Source organism: Lethenteron reissneri, chromosome 45 (genome assembly GCF_015708825.2).
Source record: "Lethenteron reissneri isolate LAM-NWPU_2019-01 chromosome 45, ASM1570882v1, whole genome shotgun sequence".
NCBI lineage: Eukaryota > Metazoa > Chordata > Hyperoartia > Petromyzontiformes > Petromyzontidae > Lethenteron > Lethenteron reissneri.
This window is the reverse complement of record NC_083823.1, coordinates 9376150-9395785: the sequence shown is the minus strand read 5'-3', so window position 1 is coordinate 9395785 and position 19636 is coordinate 9376150. Positions and strand designations below refer to the sequence as shown.

Genomic DNA, 19636 nt, shown 5'->3' with positions numbered 1-19636 from the left:
AAGGCAAAAGACAAAGAGTCCCCGTATAGCCTTAACAAACTGTAGGGGCAAGTGCTGTTAGCGAGCACCTATGAAGGCCGGAACGGTACACGAGGGGGTGGCCAGCACCACGCCCGACCATCTTTGTCTCCCCAGTGGCGATGTTTACACACCGCACCAGGTATTCATTTGAGGCTGAGTCGACCTAGGGGAGGCCCAGGACCGGTTCAGATAATCGTCACTGGTGTTGGCCGTGAGCGGGAACCAAACCCGGGTCATTAGGTTCATAGCGCAGTGCGCTAACCGCTGCACTATCGCTCCCCACTAACAAGGCAAACAAAGACATCAACACACACATCACAAGAGCACGTATTAAAAACCGTGCAACATCACGGGAACACAGAACATATAACATCCTACGGCAGAATCTTGATTTGAAGCTTTCGTGAATGCAGGAATCCATACTCTTTGGTTCTTTCGGTAAAGTTACGTAGGTAGATAAAAAATAAAATATAACAAATCACGACGTTTCGATCGCAACACAAGCAATCTTCATCAGGTGGAACAACCACAGAAAAGAAAATGCTGCGCTACATTGATGGCAGTAGAAGGCTGCGCTACATTGATGGCAGTGGAAGGCTGGTCGAGCGAAATCAATTGTTGCACTACACAATGCTTCTTCCCATGTCTTATGCTGTTCGCCTTCGCCAGGCCAAACTGCACTAAACCACCGCGAGAGTGGTTAAATCAGCACCAGCAGTGGATCAGGCAAAAGGGATAAATGTGTATAATGTGGAATGAATATACTGGACACATATTGTACATAAGTAGGCCTACTTCAGCATTTTCTTGCTGTGGTTGTTCCACCTGATGAAGATTGCTTGTGTTGCGATCGAAACGTCGTGATTTATTTTATTGTATTTCTACCTACGTGACTTTACCGAAAGAACCAAAGAGCATCCTACGGCAGAGAACGACACGTGTACTAAAAACACACAGCAGAGCACAGCACAGTTCAATCTGATGATTCATCAGAGCCACAGCACCACCCAGAGCGACAGCACACAGCCCAGGGACCAGCAGGCGCCAACGATCACTCCCTGGCGTGAAGATTCACCCCTGCATGCGGACATGGCCCCACAGGGCTCAACACTCAGTTTACAATCATTACCAGCGGAACAAAGCAATCCACTCTTTTTAAATACAGTAATAACTATGTACAATACATGTGTCCAGTATATCATTTCACGTTATACACGTTCATCCCTTTTGCCTGATCCACTGCTGGATGAGGGTCTCTCCACCCCCAAGTGGGTCACGGTGCTTATTTAACCACACTTTCGCGGTGGGTTAGTGCAGCTTGGCCTGGCGAAGGTGGACAGCATAAGACATGGGAAGAAGCATTGTGTAGTGCAACAATTTATTTCGCTATGAGACCTCATTTACCAGTGGAAAAATATAGTAGTATCTTTTTAACCCTTTAAACTGGTACAAAACTGACACCTTTATACAAGGCATCATGTTTGCAATAACCGCAACACAAGCAGTCAAAATGCAAACAAAAAGAAACAACTCTGATAATGATATGCACTGTCCTTGAAGTTGATTGGTCCACACCCGAGACAGCTTTCCCTAGAGCCTAGTCTCCATTGGTGTTGGACCAGGTGACGCCAAAAGGCGTACAACTCAAAAACAGTGCACTATCAGAGTATTGAGAGCTCGGGGTAAGCATACCCCGAGCTCTAAATACTCTGATAGTGCATACCCCGAGCTCTAAATACTCTGATAGTGCACTGTTTTTGAGTTGTACGCCTTTTGGCGTCATCTGGTCCAACACCAATGGAGACTAGGCTCTAAGGAAAGCTGTCTCGGGTGTGGACCAATCAACTTCAAGGACAGTGCATATCATTACCATTATCAGAGTTGTTTTTTTGCATTTTGACTGCTCGTGTTGCGGTTATTGCAAACATGATGCCTTGTATAAAGGTGTCAGTTTTGTACCAATTTATTTCGCTCTACCAGCCTTCTACTGTCATCAATGTAGCGCAGCCTCCTCCACAGCCGCCTGTGGTAAATCGGCATTTGGACGGTGGTGGTCAGGGCCGCATCATCCAATAGGCCACAGTATGCATCGTGCCTAGGGCCAACAAATACTAAAGGGCCTACGAAAGAAATGTGACTGTGCATTTTTGTTTGTATGATAAAACATTTACCCAAGATATCTTCTTGAATAAATGTTTACATAGCAAGGATAAGCACAGTAATACACAAAGGCAGAGTCAAGTCAAGCGTTGTTTCCCATAATGAGATAAATTAACACCGGAGATGAACTTATGAAGATTTTTTTTCATTGCAAAATTAGCAATAACATCTTCAAATGGTGTTTGTCTAACCATCTCATTCTCAATAGAGAATAGTGCAAGGGAAGACAAGGCGGGCGTTGTTGCCAAACGCGTGAAACAAGCGAGTGACAGCGGCGGCAGTGACATGGGCCAGCAGCACCAACTTTAGAAAGTTATCACTGAAGGCTGAGAAACACAAGTGCCTTGGGCCCACAAGAAACTTAATCCGGCCCTGGTGGTGGTCACCCATGAAAGCACTATGCAGGCTTAAAACGCCTGCTTATCTTTGCCTTGTGACGAGATCTGGCACATTTCAGGTGATTTGGTCATAGGCTCAACTCATTTACTGCACCCTAATTGCATTAATCAGAAACAGTACAGGATAACTTTGACTGCATTTGCTATAAATGTACATAGCCCATACTGTTGCCTATTTCTTTTCATTTTATACGTTGCGTTTTATTTGTTATTGTGCTCATGTTTCACTGCCAACGCAGCAACATCACCAACATATTTGGATACTACTGTAGAGCAAACAGTGATGGGAGCGGCGGTGCAGCGGTTAGCACACTGGGCCTATGAACCCAGGGCCTCCCATTCCCGGCCACCACTTAACAAAGCCTGCCACCCACCCCTTGTAGCAGAAACCAGCACTGACCAGAGTGGTGAAGTATGTTCAAACTACTTCCCCCCACGACCAAAGCGGCGAATGGAGCCCCTGGCCAAGCAATTTGACAAAGCGCTTTAAGTTGTATGTATGTTGAACTTCTTTCGCACTGTACGCAGCCAAGCGTGCTAATCGGAGGTGCGGAGGGGGGACACCAAACTAAACACAAAAAGCAGTTCTAAAGAAATTAGTTTTCAATCTAGATGATGTAAAAGTGCATAACTCGAGTGGCTTCCAATATCGAAAGAGTGTTTTAAAAATGCATCTAAATATATCTCACCAGGTCTTAAGTGGCCCATATTCTAAAAGGAGTTACATCGTTATCCATGTAATGCGAATAAACTTCTAAACCGTGCCGACTGCAATATACCAAACTAGCGAGGAAAAAAGTGAAAATCAAGACAATAATATCCACTTGGATCAGACAAATGATCTATTCTTGCTCAGAATGCTGCAAGTCATAATAACCCGACTCAACGGAGGTGCTCTCACTGTTTGTGTACTAATGTGAAATTCATGATTCGTTTCATGAACCTGTTTTGAGGTGCGTGATTTGTGACACCCAGGGCGATAAATCCATGGTTGATCAACAGTGATGGTTGAGATCAACGATCGTAAACCCAGTGCGTGAATGAGTCAAAGAACAAAAAATGAGATGCATTGTTGCATGAGATGTATTAGCGAATGAATGAGATGAATCAGTGAATGCATGGCGAGGGGATTAACGAGAGTAATTAAGTGAATTAAGAGTGTGGATGACATAACCAGATGAATTAAAATTTGTAATTGAGCGAATTAATTTCTCAGTGAATACGTGGATGAAGGAATGAGATCTAGAATGGGTGGGTGAATGAGTGGGTGAATGAGTGGGTGGATGAGTGATAGAATGAGTGGGTGAATGAGTGGGTGAATGAGTGGGTGGATGAGTGGGTGAATGAGTGAATAACTTGAGTAATTTAAATTCATGAATGGATTAAGGAATGACAGGACAAAGGAATAAATGAGTGAATGAGTGAGGTAACTGGAGTACATGAGTGACTGAATGAGTTAATAAATTGAACGAGCGAATCAATCAGATGAGCGAATAGTGAATGGTGTTCATGAGAAATGAGGTGAGTTAAAAAGATTTGTACAACGACGTGAATGAGTGAAATTCTATGAATTAGTCGATTAAGTGATGAGATGGAGGAATACGTGACTGAGTGCGGAATGAGTAAAGATTGAGTGAGGAAGGAGTAGATGGGTGAGGAATGAGTGACGAAGCAGTGAGGAACGTGTGAGGAATGACTAGATGAATGAATAATTGTATGAATGGGCGAGATGTGAGTGGATAAATGAGTGACAGAGTGAGGAGTGAGTTGAATGAGCAGATGAATCAGTGTGTGAATGAGCGAGGAATGAGTATCAGAATGAGTGAGTGGCAGGTGAATGACGAGGGGTGAGTGGCAGAACGAGTGAAGATCGGTGGGTGAGCGGCAGAATGAGGAATGGGTGTCAGACCAAGGGGTGAGTGGCAGGGTGAGTGGTGGATGAGTGGGTTAACGAGTGAGGGGTAGGTGAGTGGCAGAACGAGTGAGGATTGGGTGTCAGATGGACGGCTGAGAAGCAGGACGAGTGGCAGGGTGAGCGGCTTGGTGAATGAAGGGCCCCGCGTCTCTCACCATCATTGCGGCCGCTCAGCCCAGCGCTCACAGCCTCCACATCCGGGTCCCGTGCGCCCCTTAACGCCCCGCCCTCCCCCCCTCCTCGGCGAGCCCCGCCCCCACAACACGGTGCGGACCAATCATAAGCGAGAGTCGCAGGTTATGCGGTACAAACCACGCCTTCCCGAGGCGCCGTCAGCCAATCGTGAGCCGAGGTCAACAGCAAGCCTGCTCGCTTCCGATTCCGGTCTGCCGGTGCCGGCGACCAATCACGACGGGAAACGGATGACGCGCTGTCTGGCCGGCTACCAATCAGAGGAGCGTGAGCAGCAATAGCCGCAGTGGACCAATCAACGAGCGAAGATTAATGAAAGTTACGTTAATGGCTTGTCTGGACCAATCATTTGCCGGCGTTATAACACACGAGCCAATCAGTGGCGAGGAGTACCCCGGAGTTCTTCGTCATCATCTGTGTTGTTTACGTGGGGATTCTGATGTGTAACTTGCGTGCTATGAAGAAGGGCCTATTCCCGAAACGTTTGCATATTGTACCTTTATTCTTATGATATTTATATATATATTTCTCACGCCATCGTATATTCATTTCACGTTGTGCGCGTGTTCCTGCGTTCGTCACCACAAGGTGGCGATCACGTTTACGGCGCATATGATAAATTATTCCTGCACGGTATCCACCCCGCAGCCTGCACCCCCTTCTGGAAGGAGGGCCGTTTGGGATATGAGACGGCGTTATGCGATGCATTAGGGCCCAGTCGGTCACAAGGGGGCCTTGAATCAACGTTTTAAAAACATTTAAGAAAATTGATAAAATTAAATGTATTCATAAAAATATTTTACCTGCGATCTACCATAGACCAAGCCCGATTAACGCATCTGGCTATCATATCAATATAGCAGCATGACGTTTCGCGATCCACCCACTTTGAGGAAATCCTAAACCGATGGGCCGGCATGAAAGCAAGCTGCATGATAACTTAATTATGAGTATTGTACCTTTAAATATGTTTCATGCAGTCACTGAGAGACTGTCTTCCTCTAAACCCGATACACGTCAAATTTCCTTTTTAATAACTTGCGTCTGTCCGTGGCGTTCGTGTCACGTGTCCGCGTGTTACATTATTGGTTTAACTAGCTGTCCTGAATTTCGATTTAAAGCTTTCTGGACTGCAGGGATTCATCTTTGGTTCTTTCGGTAAAGTCACGTAGAAGGGAAGTAATGAAATAATAAAAATAAAACATAAAATAATTCTCACGACGTTTCGGCCACAATGCAAGCAGCCGTCCTCAGGTGAAAACCAGGTCTATCGAGGCGACAGCGTCTGTACTACCCGGCTTCGCCCGGGACTCACCACACCCGGCCGCCTTCGTCTCCCCAGTGGCGATGTTCACACACTACAACAGTTACTCGTTTGAGGCTGAGTCGACCTAGGGGAGGCCCAGGACCGGTTCAAATAATCGTCACTGGTGGTGGCCGTGAGCGGGAATCGAACTCGGGTCGCCGGGTTCGTATTGCAGGGCGCTATTCACTACACTACAACGCGTCACTGCTTCCACGTGCGCGGGTCACGTGACAGATTTGACGTCACAGATTACTTGCCGTGCAAAAAAAAATGCATTATTGAGCTCCCCCCCCAAAAAGTGTATTTTTCATTTTTGCATGGTGTACAGTCTGGAAAGTACCGACATGGCAAATTTGCAGTTTGTTGCATGTCGGGAAGTACGCTAAACATTTTGAACAGACACACATTCACAACTTTGCCTTTTATATATATGGAGATTACGGCGTCGGGATTGTTATCTTAAGTAGCCAGTTAATGATTAATTCGGCTAGGTTGGGGTCTTGGGCTCCGTTAAGATCCAGTGGATTGCCGGGTTAATGATTTGTTGACACTTTGTTTGGTTGCAGTTGAGGAGTCGCGATTGTTTTTGGGTATACAGTATGGAGCTTCGCTTGTGAGTGTTGTCAACGTGTGACTGTGGAAAACTGTGTTCGTTATTGTTAATGTATAGCTGTGCTGTGGTTGTTAACAGTGTATAGGCCAGGGGTCCTCAAACTACGGCCCGCGGGCCACATGCGGCCCGCCGAGGACATTTATCCGGCCCGCCGGGTGTTTTTGCCGCCGCTGCCTGTCTGTTACTTTTTTTCTGCATGAGAAGGACGGTCATTGGTGGAAGAGTGAGAGGGGGCGGAGTTCCCCCCAATCAGACTGCATTGATGGGCAGTACAGTCTGTACAGTATGTCTCTGTGCGGGCAAAGTTATTGCTGGTATATTGTTTTTGTAGCGCTGTATATATATTGGTATTTTACTAATATCAATTTTGACTCCCTAGGAAACAATGATGTCAAGAAAGAGAAAAATGCACTCGGAGTGTAGGATATTCAAAGAACAGTGGACTTATGATTACTTTTTCATGCAGTACAAGGAAAGAGCTGTGTGTCTGATATGCCAGAATATCGTGTCTGTGTTCAAAGAATACAATTTACGTCGACACTATGAAACTCAACATAAAGATAAATATGATTGTTTGGTCGGAGAAGTGAGAAAAGATAAAATACATTAACAACTCAGCAAAATACTTTTGTGAAGCAGAAGCAGCTAAATATTTCATCACTGCGAGCAAGTTTTCAAGTTGCCAAGCTAATAGCGTGCACTGGCAGACCATTCGTGGAGGGAGAATTTGTTAAAGAATGCCTTCTTTCTGTTGCCAAAGAGATGTGTCCAGAGAAGGCCGATTTATTTAGTACAGTGAGTCTTTCAGGACCTACAATTACACGGAGGATTGAAGAAATGGGAGACAATTTGCATCAGCATTTGCAAAACTCCACAAAAAAACTTTCCTATTTTTCGTTGGCACTCGACGAAAGCAATGATGTTCGTGATTCTGCACAACTTTTAATTTTTATTCGTGGGACGAATGACTATTTCGAAGTCACAGAAGAGCTTGCTGCACTGCAAAGCATCAAAGGAACAACTACAGGAGAGGATATCTATGAAAAGGTTTGCCAAACTGTGAATGGTTTGGAGCTGAACTGGGCTAAACTAGCCAGTGTGACAACTGATGGTGCTCCTAGCATGGTGGGGTCTAAGAAAGGAGTAATTGCTCGCATTAACCAAGAGATGGACAAACATAACCATTCTCATCCAATAGCCATACACTGCCTCATCCACCAACAGGCGCTGTGTAGTAAATCACTGAAGTGGGACTCTGTTATGAAAATTGTGGTATCTTGTGTTAACTTCATTAGAGCTCATGCACTAAACCACAGACAATTTCAGGAATTTCTGTCTGAGCTAAATGTTGACTATGAAGATGTTCTGTACCACACAGAAGTCCGTTGGCTGAGTCGAGGGAGAGTTTTGAAACCTTTCTATGACTTACTTCCACAGATTACAGCTTTTCTGCTTTCAAAAAACAAAGAAGTACCAGAGCTCAATGATGCAGAATGGAAATGGCACCTTGCCTTTATGACAGATGTAACAGAGCTACTCAACAGTTTCAATGTGCAACTTCAAGAAAAGGGGAAGCTCATCTGTGATATGCAATCACATGTCAAAGCATTTGAAGTAAAATTAGGGCCTCCTCATCAAACAAGTGAAGGAGGAAAACTTCTGCCATCTCCCCACAACTCAAAATCTGTTAGCAGAAAAACCATTGGTTGCATTCCCAAACAAAACATGTGTGGATTCATTGGAAAAATTGCAAAAGGAGTTCCAATTTAGATTTAAAGAGCTTCATCTCCATGAACAGGACATACAGCTTTTCCGTAACCCATTTTCTATTGACATTGAAAATGTGGATACAATTTACCAAATGGAACTGGCTGAACTGCAGAATTGTGACTCTCTGAAAGACGCATTCAAGTCAAGCAGCCTTCATAATTTCTATGCATCTCTCCCCTCTGAGACATATCCTCATCTCAGGAACCATGCACTCAAAATGGCAACCATCTTTGGCAGCACTTATGTCTGTGAACAGACTTGTACCAGAATGAAACATTTGAAATCTCCAACCAGATCTAGACTAACGGATACACACTTGCATCACTTGTTACGACTAGCAGTGACAAATATGGAACCGGACATTGACCATTTCATTAGCCAAAAGCAGGCCCATAGTTCCCATTGAAATACTGGAAAGTTTGTTGATTTAACTTTACTTGTTCTTCATTTTAAATATTGTATTTGTTCCCGTTTTGTTTCTTCACTTCAAAATAAGATATATGCAGTGTGCATAGGAATTTGTTCATAGTTTTGTTAACTATAGTCCGGCCCTCCAACGGTCTGAGGGACAGTGAACTGGCCCCCTGTTTAAAAAGTTTGAGGACCCCTGGTATAGGCTGTATGGAGCATTGCTCGAGATTGTTGGTTGTATGCAGACTGCATAGACTGCATATACTGTATTACTCCATTCGGCGATTATTGGGCGTTTTGTGTATTAATTTTTTTTGCTCTTCAAATTCGAATGCCTGAGTCCCATGGTAAATGTTGAGGGGGATTTTGAAATGCAAGGTTGAAATTGTATGTGTTGTGAGGGTGTGAAATTGCGATTGTGGGGGGATGATTGCCTTGGTTTGTGGCTCTGCCGTCATTGGTACGGAGCAATTAAATTGGGAAGCTGACATGCTGCAAGTATTTGGAATTGTGGTGCTGGCTGTCAAATATCATTGGGGCGCAGATCCCGATCAGGATGGTCCAGTGGGTGTTGCGTGCCTAACATGTCAGTTGTGGTCCTGTCATGCTACGGCTGACGGCTTGACCTGGCGGCCCGGAGGTTGAAACCCTCCGTGGTGCGTCTGGAGCTGTAGGCTCGCTCTGCCAGCCCGGAGATCGAGACACTCCGAGGCGCGTTGCAACAGAGGGCTGGTGATTCGTGGTGTTCGGGCATTGTTGTCCGGTTGCGTTGAGACTGTATCCCTCCGTTGTTAGGGTGCATGTTGTGCAGTAAGTGAGCGATGGCTGTTCTCGGCTCGGTCGGTACGGCTATAGGCTGCGGGGCGGGTCTCGGAGGGAGACTCCATCAAGGTTCCCCTGATACGGCCAACGTGTGCACGTCGGAAAGGCGGGGGGTAAGGCCTGGTTGCATGAGATGCCCGGGGTGGCCTTCAAGGGAGGGCTGCTATGTTGTGAGAGCGCGGGAAACCGCGCGTGCGGCTGCCATGTTGTGCGTGCGCAGGAAACCGCCGAGATGCGGATCACGCGGGCGGCCGCCATTTTGGGCGAAGCGCGGGAAACCGTGGGGATGCGGTTCGCGCGTATGGCCTTTATTTCGAACAATTTTCATGCTGAACTATTTTCTTTAACTAAAATACAGATCCTGGGGGCACTCCTGAAGCGCGGCTTCTTCGCCCTGGGACATGGGTTGGTTCTGACGCATGACGTCTTGACCCGGGATGTCTGATGACATCCTAATTGGGGTGTGTGAGTGTGTGAGCGCTAGGCAGTTCTTCCATCTTCGCTTTATCACCGCCTAGTGGAACGGTGGCTGGGAGTCGGGGAATCCTGCCATCCAGTGCCGTGTAGGTGAAGGTGTACATACAGTGGTACCCCGGAGATAAAAACATTCATTCGTTCCAGACGGCCATTCCAACACCGATTTGTTCCAAAACCGATTTGTTCGGATTCTGGTGCGTTCCATCTCTGAGGTTTTATTGTATTTGGTTTAATCGCCGCGTTGGTTGTGCATCCAACACGTCTGAATTTGTGTTATTTTTTTTTCTCTTCTCTCGCGCCGGCCGAAATCCCCTCATCTCCACTACTCAGGGGCCGGGTGTCTGTTGTGTCTGCCGGGCCGGGCCGCACGAGTTGTGATGGCGCGAGCGATGCCATGCCCTTGTGTGCGCCTGCAGAAATCCCGCCAGTAATTCCACCAGCGGCGCCTCACCAGGCGGATTGGCCAGCGGACCTGACACCTGCCAGCACACTGCCGATTCCGACGCCGAGCGGGCCGGCGTCACGCACACGCTCGTGGGGCGTGCGGATACGGTGACGGCCAGTGGAGCCGTTTCTTCATCCCCTACCTTCTTCGGACACATTCCAGTGTCCCGTGTGGGAACCGTCTCCAAGTCGCCCTGTACCGTGCTGCCCTAGTGTTGGGTTGTGTTCTAGCAGCCTGGTCCTGTTCTCTTCACACACATGTCACTTGCACTCTTTTGATGTGGTTGTCTTCCCATCCGGGTTGCCGGGCTCTGCTCTCATAATGGTTGCAGCCGGATCGGCTGATTTTTTTTCACGGGGGGGGGGGGGGGGTGATGTAGAGTAGTAGTTAGTGATGTCATGTCACACTCGCCCTCCGGTACGATGACGTCACGGACGGTGACGTCACGGACGGTGACGTCATGCACATGGGGCGGGACGGTGACATAATGTCCCCCTGAGGTATTTAAGCTGGAACCCGTCACGTGTTCAAGGTCGTCTGGAGAGTCCGGGAACTTGAAGGGTGGAAGTCGGGACCCAGCGTAGGGGGAAATTAGCACCGGGCTTGTGTAGCCCGTGGGTGTGCTAGCAATCTCCCAGTACCCTTTCCCTGGGGGAGCGATGGGACCCAGGGTAGGGGGAAATTAACACCAGGCTAGGTTAGCCTGTGGGTGTGCTAGGGGATCCCCAGTACCCCTACGCCTGGGGACAAGTGAAATATTCCTCCATCAGTTAGTGGCGTAAGCCTCCTAATAACTGTTGGCGAAAGCCCTTAAGAAGATCTGCCTTCGTGTCATCATTTACGCCTCAACACTTTTGTTCTGCCCTGTGTAAAAACTATTGATGCCTTTGTGTCCCACCAAAATTGAGGATCTGAGCACTGTGATGGACATCTTCGTGCGCGAGTTCTGCACCAACTGCGATGAAGGCATGGGGAACGTCGCTATGAAGAAGCGCACACTGCAGAAGCTGCTTGTGAAGCACATGCTTCACAAGCGGCTTCTGCTTGCAGATGGCTCCGGGAGACCGCGCAATGCGGGAGCCCCGTGGTATGGAGCCAAGATAGCGCCAGGGACCGTGGCTCTGGGTTTTGCAGGAGCAACATAGCCATTGCTTGGGGTTGATCGCTACTGTGTTCATGATGGACACCATAGTATGTCGATTTGTAGCGTGTTGCTCCCTGTTGATGCAGCACTGAGCAGAACATAATAGAAACGGATATGGCAGTTTAACACGTATGCTTTCGCGACAAATATAATCCATAATAGAGTTTTTTTTGGGTTAGATCGCGTAAATATATAAATGTGTCGTTAAAACCCGTCACCATCCGATACAGACAACTATTAAGGATATTCTGCTCTGACGGGGTAGAAATGCAAAAATAACAAACAGTGTTTACCTAAAGAAAACGCATACTGACCCCTATCTGAATGCAGAGTCACACCATCACCCCGCACAGAAATCTGCTGTTATCAAGACGCTCATTCATCGAGCTAAGAAAGTGTCAGATGGTGACAGTCTGAGAAGTGAAATTCAACATGTTAAAGCAGCGCTGCAAATGAACGGTTACAATGATGCACAAATCAACAGGGCACTGAATACAAAAACCAAATCAAATAACAAGAGCGTTGAAACTGCCCAAGTAATTAAAACGATATAAATACCGTACATTGCGGGAGTAACTGATAAACTAGCCAGATGTTTGGAAAAAACAAAACATCCGAGTCAGATTTGGCACAGTACATAAAATACAGAATTTAATCTCTGGTACAAAAGATGTATTACCGAAGCTATCAACGATTAACTGCACGTGTGGTAAATGTTATGTTGGGCAAACAGGCGGAATGATCAGCACGAGACTAAAATAACATCAGAGAAATATAAAATTCTCCCAAATGCAACTGTCAGCAGTAGCAGAACACGCGTGCCAACAAGAACACTCAAATGATTTTGATAACGTTGAAGTTTTGTGCAAAACCAGCTCCTACTGGCCAAGATTAATTAGAGAATCTATCGAAATGGAAAGAAATCAAAATATCTTTAACCGTTTGGATAGCTACCGTCTTAGTGATGCGTGGAAGCGAATCATCAAATAATACATTATTTAAATGCATGCCTATGAACGGCAGCGTACTTCAATAGGGATTACCGTTTATATGTATATTTTAATAAACAATAGACAGGAAGGACAAGTTCAAAGGGCTCGCATAATGCACATGCATAATGCACATGCATAATGTACATTGCGTCAGTAACCCCCCCCCCCCCCCCACATTGTGCTAGAGCGCAAAAGGGTGGTCAACACATCTACGCCTCTATATAAGGAACTAAACAGCAATACTTTTCCACAAATCTGGCTCTCGCCTGATGAAGCTAGTTGTAATTGCTGGCGAAACGTCGTACTCAGTTTGTAAATGTTGTGGCTTGGCTCTCCAACACACCTGTTTGCTGTACTAGTTTCCGTGACAACCCTTACTAGTTGGCTGTGTAGGGTGGTGGCGGGTGTTAACAACACATTAATACATATACGCGATTTAACCCAAAAAACCTCTTATGGAGGATATGGCAGTATTTGTATGTCGGTAAAGACCTTGGTCAATCCATGGATTAGCGAGCTTTTTCATTGGGAATGCAAGTCGCAATTCTTTTACCCCCCCCCCCCCCCTTTAACTTGTGAATGAGAGATTGAAGGCAGAAGTGTGAACATAACACTACAGTGCAACTGATGTTGCTAACGCCCGTGGAACGCCACTCTTTGTATTCGGGCACCAATCCGCACGGCCGACAGTTGCAGTTCTGTGTCCATGGGCTGAGGTCGGAAATCTCTTTGTAACACCATACCCCCCCCCCTTTCCGAGGGCAGGGCGCAAACGACCCGGATGAAGTGCGCGAGATCATGAGGTATTTTCGCAAGAATCCAAGCGGCGGCGAGGACTTCCAGGGGTTCATGGCCACGTTAATGTAATGGTTGTGGCCTTCACTCATTCCCACCCTCGTAGGTTAAAGGAGCCGACGAGAGCGGCACTGACCCCACGGCGTTACGACATCGGGCTCTGCTTTTTAGCACCAGGGCCGTTATGAGCGTCTTCTCGTAATGCCCGATTTAATAGCCCCGAGAACGGGTACAACCCTGGCACTCATCGCTCCTTGTCAACTAGAGTTCATGCAACTGATCTAATTTAGACCCATTTGCTGACACCATTATTTACAATGTTCATGGAGATCCTTTCAGAGATGTGTAGAAGATTTAGAGGTCAACAACACGCCTGAGCCATGTACGGTTAAGTAGCTTCCTCTGCCGTCGAGAAGTGCCGACTTTGAGACGATCTGAGAGGCAAACGAATATCAAGTAGCATTTTCCCTAGCCGTTGTAGGCGATGGAAAGAGCTTGAACTCCGTGAAAATTGAGTTATTTCAACCTCAGAAGGCGAGAGGCTATACTGTCGAGAAAATTAGACATTAAAAGGGAATTGCGTTTTTACTCTCTTTGTCCACCGTGACTTTTGTTCCGAAACAAATGGATAAATGACTAAATCTGATTTGGTAATGATCCATTACAACGTGCAATGAAAAGTGGCCATATGACAATGCGAGATAAACTTCATGGTAAAAGCCCAATTTGGGCTATTAATGCACACGAGCTGAGCAAAGGTCATGCACAAGGTCGCTATAAACCTGGACATATCTGCTGGAGGAACACTGGTGTGAACTACAAAATTTGTCGTTTTTAAAGACCGAGCGAGATTACAATGGAGGTCAACGTAGAGTGGCTTTTAGAAAACATTGTAATATATAAAGCAACGCAGAAGTATAAATGGAAATGCAAAATCGTGTAAGCAACGTCTAATGCACGCCCTTCTTATCGCGCTGTTATTATGATGATGACGTTGGTGATGACACGATGACGCAGTTGAGTTATGGGATTTTAAGAGTGATCTGAAGCAACATAAATAATATACTGTACTGCAATGAAGCAAAAAAGTATTTGAAGGAAAAACAACTACGTCCCATGAAAAGCTGCAAATATTGCATTTTCACAATTCATGGAACATAAATTCCCTGTAGCCTGAGTCGATTCGATTATTATCGACTTATCGTGGTATAATAACAAGTAACATGAACATTGGCTATTGCACTCAACTGTAAACACGCGAGGATATTCGAGTCACGAGCAATTGCAGGTGAAGTTATCGTCAAGAATCGACAGCTCGGCATCAAATTGCGATACAGATGGGAGGGAAACCACGGATATTTGTGAAGCGTTCGAATTCCAGGCGTTTGGGGCATTCCCAGATGATTGGGAACCACGTGTGCCATGTGAAACTGGCCAAACATCTCGGCGTAGGATCCTGGGAGAGATTCGTGATAGTCGGTGACACTGCAGGAGGAGTGGCGCTGTGGTGATCGGAGTCGTTAACGCGAGAACTGCGTCTGTGCGCGGCAGTGCGAGACGCGAGCTGCTGGCATATCACGTGGCGAGGTGAGAGTTCAGGCGAATCGACGCTGAATATCAAAACTCGCATTGGATTTGTGATCAAGTTTCCTGGCAACAGAACAGCGAGTGACGCCTTCACGACAATAGTGAATATCACAAACTCAGCCACCCTCCTTCTCGGACATCATCATCAATTATCATCGTAACCGTTTCCATTACCCCGCATGGGCAGGGAATTCGTCTGAATGAGCTGACGCACGGAATTGGTCAGATTCACACGCGGAGACTCGATGGGTCATGTGACGTCAATAAAACATGTCGATGTAATGATTGTCAACAGCACAGGTGCAAGCAATTATGCGTGACGTCACCAGCACACGTGAAGGCGTAATTGGTGACGTCACCAGCATAGGTGAGGATTTAAACCCTGCGGGAGGCGGATTCAGTAGTTGCTGCTCGGCGTTCGTATTCTTCTACATCCCGGTGAGTTCCGTCTTCTCTCGACGTCTCGAGTTCGGTGGAGACATCCGTGGCTTGAGGACGTGTCTAAATCTTACTGCTTGGGATAAAAAGGCATCTGGGTGTAGTGTTGGCATTAATAGGTGCTTGTTAACAATGATGTTTTAATTTAACGACTGGAAAATATTATGGGGGCATGTGGTGGTTCTGCTCTTGTCTGCAAAACCCCAAGCCGTGTTTCACCTGGGTGGCTTTAGGTCCTGTCAGATTTGGTGCGGTCTGGGGTACTTCCAAGGATCGGTGCTTGATTCTGTTTCGCATTTAACATGACACTTTGGAGCACTTATTTATAGGGCTGCGCTACCATTGCTACACAGATGACGTCCACGTTTGCCTCCAGCTAACACCATATTCTACATCGGAAATATTTTCAACTGTAAAATTATGGTTGCAGGAAAAATGTTTTCGGAGCTAAATTTAAATAAGATTTAATTAGCTTAGTCGGCTCTCCCCAACAACTAAACTGGGACTTTTAAGCCTAGTTATTGATGGCCAGAACGTCTGCCCGAAGCATGATTGGTTATTTTGGTGATATTTGATCCGTCCCTTTCCATTCAATGCTCTTGCTAAGGTTGCGAAAACCTTTTACCTGCCAACAGTGCTCGACTGCGCAACATACTTATGCTTGCTCATTGTGAGGCTCGTCCATGCACTTGTTCTCTCGCGACTCGATTTTTGAAGAGCCTTGCTGGAAGATGCTGGTAGATTACATTGTTCAGAATGTAGCAGTTGGGTTGCTTGCCCTCGCCCCATTGTGACCATATTTCCCTGGTTCTCATTACACTGGTTTCTTGTCTAGAAGCGACTGTTTAAGAGCCTTGTACTAGTGAAGGCCTTGCAATTGCTGGTACCACATTCATGAGGTTGCTTCATCCCTACACCCCTTGCCAAGGTTGTTAAGATCTGCAACCCCCCCCCCCCACCCTTCTGCGAGTACTGCGATCCCAGCTGCCTTCCTGGTGTGAGCGGCCATTTGCTGTGGCTGTGGCACGGCTTGAATGCCCTACCTTTGTACATTCGTTTATTCTATAATTTGGATACTTTTAAATCTTGTAATTTAAAATGGTATTTCTGACGTCCGCGTCTCTTTAGCTTTGCCTTTCCTTAGCCTTTATTTCCTAGAAGGCGCCTTGAGACCGGTGGAAGGCGCCTTAGAGATGTAAATTATGTATTACAGGCGCCCCCCCCCCCCCCCCGCAACTACGACCTAATTTGTTTCCGGACTACGTCGAAAGGTCGAGCTGTTGCAAGTCGAACACTTAATTTCCCATTGGCAAAATGTTAGACATTGGGGTTCTGGGAAAACCCATTACATTGGTTTTTAAGTGAATTTGGTGAAAACCCTTGCAAACATTTCTTTTAACCTAACCTTTACCAAAATGTGTGAAACCAAACTGACATTTGAAAAATCCTTTAATTTTCTGCATGTGCGTCACGTTTCCTATTATCAGACGTAGCAGAAGGTAAATTTACTAAGTTGAAGAGCATTGAGAGAGCATTGAGTGCCGTAGTGTTCTCACCGCAGCTACGCAGTTGGACTAAATTGTAGATGCGTCAGAAGAGCATGGCGCTGTCATCTGACGACGTCTGCGTAACATGAACGCGTCGCCTAATGGCGCTGCGTCTGCACACGACTTGCTCGGACTCGTCGGTAGTTTGGTTGTTACCGAGGATCTTGATTATTATAAGAAAAGTCTTATGCGGGGGGGGGGGGTGTTGCAAGTCAAGCTGTCCTATACGTCTGGGCACCCAAAAAGGCTATGGGCGTGCTTAATCTTGGTATGTAATGTACACGTGTGTTGGCTGAAGGAATCTCGTGATGCCTTCGTCTGCTGCTGCCATGGAGGATCTGAGCGCTGTGATGGACATCTTTGTGCGCGAGTTCTGCGCTAGCTGTGAAGGAGGTGCGGGGAGCGTCTCCATGAGGAAGCACGCGCTGCAGAATCTGCTCGTGAAGCACATGCGGCCCTACCTGGCGGTGGGTTTCCTGTGGCCTCTGCGCGGCAACACTGCAAGCTAACGTTTCTCGAGCCATGTAGTGCTATGACGTCTCCGTGTGCACTGGGAGCCGCTGCTGCTTGAGGCAGTGCCATGTGCCGTGGCACTGGGTTTTGCAAGAACGACTGAGCGTGCTTCGTCACTGTTAGAGGTTGATTGAGTCTGGGCTCGTAATGGCCACCATAACATGTTGATTCCTATTTCTGTTGCTGTAACACTGAGCAGAGTGAGTGGTGCATTGGCTATAGCTGAAAGTGTTCCTTTATCACGAATGCAGGGTGCGTGTGACCCGCATGAAGTGCGCAAGATCATGGGGGATCTTCACGAGAACCAAGGCGCCAGCGTGGACTTCCAAGCTTTCATGGCCACGTGGACGCGGATCCTCGTGGCCGGCCATGCCCCGTTCCAGGAGCGCGTGTTCCTCACAAAGGGGCCCTGTGGCCAGCCCATTTCTGCTGATAAGCCAAAATAAATCTTTCAATGTATATAAAATGAGATGACTAATAAAATTACTGGCACACTGGTCCTGGGCTTGGTGAATCGTGTGTTCAAGTTGAACTGGCAAGCAATGTCTGATGCATTTCCCTTCTCATGATGCAGATTTGGTTTTGGGCAATGGTGGTGGTCTTGATGGAAGAGCCCCTCCTTATTTGGCTTTGCCAAAAAAAGCAACGGTGGTGGTCTTGATGGAAGAGCCCCTCCTTATTTGGCTTTGCCAAAAAAAAGCAACGAGTGCCCCACTGTCAGGAGGATTGGGCTTTGTACTGTTTAAAAACAGATCTGATGGTAGCACTTGACACCCAGTTAATAGCCCCCTAAAGAATGGGTAACATCCCAAAATATATTTGTGTAGAAACAGGGGTGATGCTTCCTTCACCCTCAAATAATATTGGCAGATCTTTGAAAGAAAATCGTTGTTCCTGTGGCCATCCTCCCACCTCATCGGTGGGATTGAATATTTCTTGCAGCGTGGCAGTTGAGACTAGAAATTGAGTTGCTGGCGTAATGCATAACTCCAAGCTAACCTTGTCCCAAGCCCTTGCGAATTATGAGAAGGCATTTGACTCTGGAAACTTGAGCTTGAACTAAATCGATAATATGCAGTTGAATAATCCATTGATACAGGTAGGAACAACAGTTCCACACTTCCCACTGGGGATTATTTGTCGTGCATGGCCCCACCCCATGTGAGCGGTGGGTTGGTGGAGGTGGTGGGGGGGGGGGGCTGTTGTATATGTTGGTTATCAAAATTTGTTATGTTGTATGCGTGCGTGGGTGAAATTATTATGTTGTATATGTGGGTTATGAATATTCAGTGATAATAATAATTAAATGAAATTTGGCCAAATGTGTAATTATCCGGAAATATGTTAATTTATGTAATTATGCACATTTTAATTATACCAATTCGAGAGGTAATCGTATTAATTATGCGAGTGGGTGTAATTATGATAATGCAAGTCGTTATGATAACCAGACCCCGCCTCGGTGACGAGGGTGGGTTATCGATCGGAATAAGGCAATTAATCGTATGCAGTTATGCAGGTATGGTGTAAGTATGCAAGATTAACTTAGATTAACTCGGCATCGTTGTCTAGGTTCGTCTCATTCTCGCTTTAACATTCCCAGAGTGTGTATTCGTGGTTATATTTTAGGTCCCCGATTCACCCCGTTATCGCTTTAACATTTACTGAGTATATTAGTGTGTTTAAGGTCACCAAGTTCAGATCTCAACGCAGAAGCAGATCTTATGCATAGATTTCAGGAAAGAATCACACAACCACTTCTGTATTGATCAATTTATTACTAATTCAACCTTAACTATGATCTAGTATGCGAACTCTCAATCCCGGAACGTCAACACGGCATCAATACAGTATCATCAACGATTGTCTGATTTCACTTTGACAACGGCACATGGATCCCGCATAACGCGATGGTTGTTAGTGAGAGAGAGAGTCGTTAAAATATGCAAATACTATGCTAAGAAAACCTTAACGTTAATGAATGATTATACTCAATATTGTTCATGCAGTACCGCACTCCTTATTGATCATACGCAACCCTTATCACGTTGTTAGCACCTTGGGTCACGGGACAGTTGAATATTCTGTAG

General features: G+C 46.3%; 2 protein-coding genes across 2 annotated transcripts in view; one reads left to right on the top strand and one right to left on the bottom strand.

The window, feature by feature from the left end:
- Positions 1-4711, bottom strand: part of LOC133353839 (sorting nexin-6-like) — a 33053-nt gene extending 28342 nt beyond the window's left edge. Inside the window, exon 1 of the mRNA XM_061570276.1 lies at positions 4650-4711. Coding sequence (XP_061426260.1) covers positions 4650-4655 — 6 coding nt within the window. The 5' untranslated portion in view covers positions 4656-4711. The remainder of the gene's footprint in view (positions 1-4649) is intronic.
- A 12627-nt stretch (positions 4712-17338) lies between these two features.
- Positions 17339-17992, top strand: LOC133353988 (protein S100-A1-like). The gene is made up of 2 exons (XM_061570548.1): positions 17339-17500; positions 17798-17992. Exons 1-2 carry the CDS (start codon positions 17342-17344, stop codon positions 17990-17992), a joined length of 354 nt encoding a protein of 117 aa, XP_061426532.1. The 5' UTR covers positions 17339-17341.
- The last annotated feature ends 1644 nt before the right edge of the window (positions 17993-19636 follow it).